The sequence below is a fragment of the Helianthus annuus genome, chromosome 4, assembly GCF_002127325.2.
Source record: "Helianthus annuus cultivar XRQ/B chromosome 4, HanXRQr2.0-SUNRISE, whole genome shotgun sequence".
Lineage (NCBI taxonomy): Eukaryota > Viridiplantae > Streptophyta > Magnoliopsida > Asterales > Asteraceae > Helianthus > Helianthus annuus.
Window position 1 is genome coordinate 148,048,395 of NC_035436.2, and position 7,400 is coordinate 148,055,794.

A 7,400-nucleotide genomic window follows, 5' to 3' on the forward strand; every position below is an offset into this window, starting at 1 on the left:
GAATAGTACATGAAAATATTTGGACATAAATAAGTTGAGAGTTGTTGCGTTGACTAAAAGTCAAAGATGAAACATCAAATGTATAACCACATCATGAGAGAATAATGAAAGAATGTACCGAGTATATTGAGATGAAATACACAAACGAGATTCATGTTGACATACTTCGTTAGAAGTCATTGAAAAATTCACAAGTGTGAATTTTAACATTTGAAAGAAAAAGTACTATATGTTATTATATATCTTTAATAAATCTTGCGAAATTTGTTCCGAGTGATCTATACGTAGATGCGTCTACCACTTGATTATTGTTAGAACTATATGGAGATTTTACATTCATTTGGGAGATCATCCTAAATATACATATCTCTTAACAAATAACAATAGATGTGTGCAAATCACTTATGGCAAAATTATGAATGCCATGTTGTTGAGTGTCGATCTAATTGACTCTATCTCACACATTATAGTGATTATAGATGAGGAATCTTGTTGGTGATGAATGTGTTCACCAAGTGATTTGGATTAAGACTTTTGTTTAAGTCCTTATGAGTCAATGGTAAAGTGTTGGAGATCAAAGGTAAACAATTATGTTCTTTAATTGAATGATAAAATTTAGCTATATGCTATATACAATAATTTGTGAGACGTTCCTAAATATTGATGTTTTAGGATTATGAATAAGTCTCATTATTTTGTCTTAACAAGGGATGAATGTTGCAAAGTAATATTATGATATCCTTAGAGTTGTGAATAATCAAAATGATACATCTTCTGTTCACATGCTAAAGTATTGTATTCTAAAACATGCTAGACTAGTACTTGGTTAACTATGGGTCTTGACGGAGACTAATTAACTCTAAACATTCGAATGTGTGTGAACACAAAAAGACTTTGTGTATAGACAAAGTTGAGGGAGAATGTTCATTTATTATAAGGAAAAGACATGTAACTTTTGAGGAGTTTGTTCGAAAAGCTAATGAGGAGAACTCATTGTCTAGACTTATTCTATATGTTAAATTAGAATTATTCTAAGTTGGTGACAAACTTATGACAATCGCATGTGTTGCTTTGGTCAGATCGGAAGCTTATGTAAGCTAATACAATATGAGTTGAATTCATTGACACAATGAGGTTGATCTTGTTCAATTATATGTGTATAAATGTCGTCGTAAGTGAAGTTACGAAAATGTTGATCAAATGGAAAGAAATGTGGGGGGGGGGGTCTATTTAAGAAACAACCCTATGAGGGTATGTAGAAATGGTTTTCATTACCCATTTGGATGTTATCCAATAACACTTAAATGTGGGGGTGTCTTGCATTTGTTTTTGGCAATAAGGATTTTGTAATCCAATCTAACATTGCAAATAGACGAATAAGTGGAGGACACAAATGTCGTAGTGCATAATGGAGATGTGTTTGCCTTAAATGATAAATGTATCATTCTAAGACAAATATTATAACCATATTCAGGTGGCCACTGAGGTTATAGTCTTAGAAGTTGACAATAGACAATGTTAACTTTCGAGTTACGAACACGTCATGACAATTGATCTCAACTGCAAAGTTATCTCCAGTGACTTGTCAAAGACAAAGATAATGTTATGGATCCAACAACCTGAGGGTTTATTAGAGATCAAGTTGTGGAATGAGACTAAAGCCCATGAAAAAAGGTATGGGAAGGAAACCTAACGTAGTTGACTGGAGATCCCAAGATCTAAGTTCAATAGGATAACGAATTCATATGCCTAAGGGTGGTCACTGTGGGGGCATAGCTGATATGCATAAGCTAGTATATATGGTTATATATACCCCTTAAACGATAAAAGGGTGTTTAAATACGTCCTAGTTCATTCCTATGAATTCAGTGACAAATTGTGAGGCTAAGCATATTATGTGGTAAATGATTTTGCGTAATCATGGTAACCGCGACGCTTTTAATGATTTAAGGAGAATCACCTGTGTTAGAGAGAAGTGGGGTCGCTTCGAATGGAATTGGGGGCACAATTCCTAGAGCTCTCGCAGAACCAGGAACATATTTCGACCATTATTGGACACAACTATGGGGGGATGCCCCGGCTAAGGAGAGTATTGTGTGAAGTGTATTGTCGTCTACAGAATTGGGGGGTTTGTTCAAGGACATCGTGTCTACAAACTGCTAGGAGACTAAGTATGCGTCACAAAGGAAGGTTCAAAGCTAATACCTACCTATCCTACAATACTCAACTGTCGATCTTGCATTAGAAGTTTATAATTGAGTGAAATTATAATTACTAATTAAACTCTTCATATGGTGAAACTCTTGAGTAGAGTTTTATTGATGACATTTGATGAGTTTTATTAGAGTTTAAGTCTATAATTATTGAGACTCTTTTAACTCTTCATATGTTGAAACTCTTGAGTAGAGTTTTATTGATGACATTTGATGAGTTTTATTATAATTCAAGTATATAATTATTGTGCCTCTTATGAAAAAGACACTAGAGAAATACAAGAGATATAATACAAGGAAAATACATGTATACGTGAAGAGTTCTTGAAAATAAAAGAATATTTGAAGATCCATGTGTTGGGTATTTAGAGAGATAAGTTTTCTCTACTAAATTCCATCACCTTCGTATCCATATTTTTCCTCAAGTTCAAACACTATTTTTTTTATCTGATGTAACCTCGGGCGTGTGGCCTTCTCCGGCAGTACAAACCGTTTCGGCTGTTGTACCCTAGGAGACAGACGCGTCGTCTTTGGTAGAGGCGCGAAATCTGTTTTAAGGGAAGCGTGTTGAACACGTGCGTCAGCCACAACTGTCAACATTTGTTTGTTCTTTTTGTAGGAAATTAATGTAAAGACGTTGTTCAAGACCTTGTTGAAACATATACAAAGGACTGAAAACACAACGTACAATACAAGAAAACGCGGTTAAAGCTCTTGTCGAAGACCATAGTATGAATCAATTTAATTACATATGTTGTATTATACGTTATATTCGTAAGGATTTATACACGGTACATGTACTATAATTTCCCAAATATGTAAAGAGAGTATCTTTATTATTTTTATTTATACAATTTTTATTAAAATGGTGACCAATGTCCTACGTGAAGCCCTTGCAATAACATACATTATTGCTATATTAAGAGTAAATTGCAATTTTAGTCCCTGGGGTTCGGTTCAAATTGTCATTTTAGTTCAAATAGTTTTTTTTCTCCTCTCGATCCCTGACTTTTCCATTTTCTTGCCATTTTGATCATATTGTCTAACTCAGTCTAAATTCTGGTTATAACCAGGGGTATTTTGGCATAACTGTTGTGTAGCGATAACCAGGGGTAGTTTACAACATAATTTATAAACCTCATAATAATATAATGCCAAAAAAAACCCCTGATTATAACCTGGTTTTTATACTAAGTAAGACAATGTGATCAAAATGGCAAGAAAAAGGAAAAGTCAAGGACACAGAGGAGAAAAAAACTATTTGGACTAAAATGACAATTTAGACGAAAACTCAGGGACTAAATGGCAATTTACTCCCATATTAATGAATAGAACCTATATTGGGAGTGGCAATTCTTAGAGTGAAGTTGAATCATAGGCATTTAAAGAAGAGATATACATGTATATGGAGATGAATACATGTATTATGTATATGAGGTGAAGAAAGTTAATAGATGTATAATAGTTGATACATAAACTACACTCTACGTAGATAATGCGTGTGTGATACGTTCAATGAAGATGTGTGATATTAACTAGAATAGAAATCTTAGCACTACTCAATGATAGATGGAATTGATGAAGGGGCAAGGATTATTCGATGCATGGAATGATGAAGTATGTATTTCACTTTTGCATCAAGTTTAAATAGCAAATTATCATTTAAGGATTGAGATTTCACGTGTTAATAATTTTGGTGATTGTTTTGGTTTTCACGGTTATGTATTTCATGCAAGTTTGTGTATATGAATAGTTATAGGATTATGACATCATTTATTAAAGAATGTGTCATCCAGTCCTGTTCTTGAGAGTTTCAACAAGATTTGATAGATTTTACCAAAAATAGTTTGAAATTTAGTTAGGGTGTAAGGGGTGCTCACCTCTTAGGTGAGTCCCCCCTCTTACACATAACCAATCAGAAAATGCCATGTCAACTCCCCTCTAACACTCCCCTAATACCCCTTTTTGATGGCGGCACTCCCCTATTAGGTGAATTGGTTTTTTATTTAAAAAAAAAAAAAGAAAACCATTGATTGGACATAACCTCCCTCTCTCCTCCTCCTCTAATCGGCACCTCCCCACCGGTTTCATCCCTCTCTCTCACTCACCGATTGAACGGCGCCACCTTCCCTATCGGCAAAATCGGTCCCCGCTCGCCTTTACCGATTGTGCCCCGCATACCCTTATAGTTTAGTTTTTAAGAACCACTATAGCAATAAGCTGCTCGAATCAAAGAGAATGAAATTCTTGTTAATATGGTGTAATTTAAAAAAAAATATTAACGTATGAAAAATCAAGGAGGAACTAGTTAAAGAGAGAAAAGACCATCACACCCTTCCTTTATTAAATTGAGAAAAACAAATGTGTGGTCATGATTGTCTCTTACACTTCTTACAAAATTCTTCTCTTGTACATGATCTGTTATCTTATAATAAGTTTTAATGAGACGTGATTCTTTAAATAACGAACACATAATCACGAAATGGATATACATATCCTCAAAATATTGTATTGATAAGTTTGTATCGTATTTGAAGATTATTTTCCATATAATCATCCAATCTTTGTACTATAAACATGTCTCAAATAGAAGATTAATGATACAATGCTCCATTCGGTTTCCTCTTCTTGTTCTCTTAGCATTATTGGTTCTTTCTATAGTAACAAATACTAATCAAAAACCAAACTAGTAATTTGTTTTTTGCTCAAAACTTATCAAAAAATAAGAAAATTCAAACCATACAAACTTGTGTATTTCAATCCAAATTACCACAAAATCTCAAAGAAACCAAACAATCAGTCTAGCTGTATGCTAGCACCAACAGCTCAAATGCTTGTTCAAAGCTGATCCTGGTGATAATAAACTATATAAAAAAACAAACAAATAATAAACGACCAACATTAAGGAACTTAAAACAACCCAAAAAAAAAACAAAAAAACTAACACAAACTATCCGTTAATCTGTATAACATCGTATATCTGCCTCGGTGACTCCTGTTTTCTTGAAACCTTAATGCTACGTTTTGGGGTTTCTAAGGATCCGCAGCCTTTTCACCGAGCTAAGAAACATCCTGAAACAAAATTAAGAACAACAAAGCGGCTATCACTAACAACACCAACACAAATTCCTTCTTTTCCTAAAGAAACCGATGTTAAAAAACATAAACATACTGCCAAGGTACGTCTCCAACAAGCATACAGTCTCCATCTTTATCTTCATAAGTGAGCACAAACTCAGATGTTCCATTCAACAATCTTGAAGAACCTGAACGATAACAAAATTGTAAAATCCCAACTTCAAACTATTAAAGTTAGATAAAAATGTGAACTCAAGACTTACATCTTCCATAAAACATGTTCTCCAAGGTATGAGCTAATGTTTCATAGGAGGTGTGGGCATAAAGGTCAACTTTTCTTCCAATCAGGGTTCCATCCATATTCACCTTTACAGTTAAATGATGACTGTTGGTTATGTTGTCGGTTTCGGGTCTAGAGCTGAAGTCCTCGTGTTCTGATTTGATGCGGTTAGCCAAGATTGTCACCCGGTGAGCCTTTCTTATTGGGGGCCATCCAACCACACTTCAAGAACAAGATTTTAAAACATACTTTAGCATCAGAATGTAAGAATCTTGAACTAGTTAACATTACTGACAAACATTTAGAATACTTAAATTGGTCTAAAGTAGAACATCATGATTCATGAGCATGAATTTGGCAGAAAGTTGAAATCTGTCAACATTTCAGTTATGCAATTTATGCATGGCAAATAGCCAGATATGGATGGCAACGCGACGGATTTAAGACCAGTAATCAGTGGCGAAACTTGAGATTTCCGACGGGGGTCGAAAACGTATATACCCAAAAATTTCTATACAAAAGCTACATACATAACACTACTGACCGAAAAGTTCAAGGAGTCAGCCCCCCCCCCCCCCCCCCCCCCCTCCTTCTAATATCCGATTGTAAAACTGTATCCAATTCGGCAATTCCAGACCAAATACCCGTTGGGAATTGGGTATTGGGTATTTGGGGTTTCCATATATATTTATTACTATTTTAAGTTTTATAACTTTTTTTATCCAAAATTAGAAATATCAAACCTAAAAAGTAGTGGATTAGTAGGTTGCTGTATTACCCAAGAACAAAAAAAAAAAAAAAAAGTTTACGGGCATGGTTCAGTTTACGCGTTTGTATGTTTCGAATAATCAGGTCGAGTATCACCTAACACCATACCGGCGGAAATTATAAGATTAACACCGTACCATAATACCCGTCCCGAACGTATCATGTTTCGAGATTACCGTCAAGTTCGGGTTCGTTTGCCACGCCTAAGTTGGCAGGCAAGAATTGTAACCAGAATTAACCTATATTTAATGTTGGGATACAAACAAATCCATTAACAAAATACCCATAAATCAATATGTCATTCTGGTGATACCCAAACAGAAAATCTTACAAAATTTAAGATGACAGACTAAAATTATGAGAGTAGTACCTGGTAGCATTTGGAGGAGAGACAGAATGAACAGCAGCAGTTCTCTTGGTACCAACAATGGAAGAAGCAGAGATGTTAACAGAAGAAGAAGATGATGAAGAAGAAGAACAAGAAGACTTCAAATCAGGCATATATTGACCAGTCAAGATTCTAGAACATTCTTTTGCCTTCAAACCACCACCAATACTCAACCCCAACCCCAATTCAAGACCATCATCATCATTATTATGATTGTTTCCTTTGTTCTTAGACTTGCTCAACATTGACCCACCACCACCAGCACCGGCGGCCGGAGTTTCACCGTCCATTTGTTGAAGAAAGTTGTAAATGAAGGAGGATGAAGTGCAAAGAAAGAAACTTAAAGGGTTGGGGGGTGGGGCCCGTATGTCGGATTCGTGCGCCTTAATTCATGATCGATTTCTTCCAAGCACATATACAGATGGTTGTGTTTCCATTTAAACCAAACACTCTGCCCCCGTCATGAAAGAAGGCCATCTCAAGTCATCTTTTTTTTTTTTTTTTTTTTTTTTTTTTTTATTGTTGTTGTTGCAAACTTTACTCGTAAATTTAACTTGGGTGAATAATTTTACCATATTGCTTTTTCTCAGGGAAAGAAAACAAAAGATTTTAAACACTCGTAGAATAAACAAAAATCAATATCATTAATATTTTATAATAATGTTGTTATAAG

The 7,400-nt window shown here is 34.8% G+C and overlaps 1 protein-coding gene across 1 annotated transcript; it reads right to left on the minus strand.

Moving 5' to 3' along the window:
* Positions 1-4,925: 4,925 nt before the first annotated feature.
* Positions 4,926-7,159, minus strand: LOC110936485 (auxin-responsive protein IAA12). The gene is made up of 4 exons (XM_022178879.2): positions 6,710-7,159; positions 5,555-5,793; positions 5,386-5,479; positions 4,926-5,285 (listed from the first exon to the last, which is right to left on the minus strand). Exons 1-4 carry the CDS (start codon positions 7,015-7,017, stop codon positions 5,231-5,233), a joined length of 696 nt encoding a protein of 231 aa, XP_022034571.1. The 5' UTR covers positions 7,018-7,159; the 3' UTR covers positions 4,926-5,230.
* Between the last annotated feature and the right edge of the window lie 241 nt (positions 7,160-7,400).

What these genes read in the sequence shown, in the direction of transcription:
- LOC110936485 (XM_022178879.2), bottom strand. Translation starts at nt 7,017, where the DNA reads ATGGACGGTGAAACTCCGGCCGCCGGTGCTGGTGGTGGTGGGTCAATG. An exon ending in GAACATGTTTTATGGAAGAT is followed by an intron (nt 5,480 to 5,554) that starts GTAAGTCTTGAG and finishes GTTATCGTTCAG; the next exon opens with GTTCTTCAAGATTGTTGAAT. An exon ending in GTTGGAGACGTACCTTGGCA is followed by an intron (nt 5,286 to 5,385) that starts GTATGTTTATGT and finishes ATTTTGTTTCAG; the next exon opens with GATGTTTCTTAGCTCGGTGA.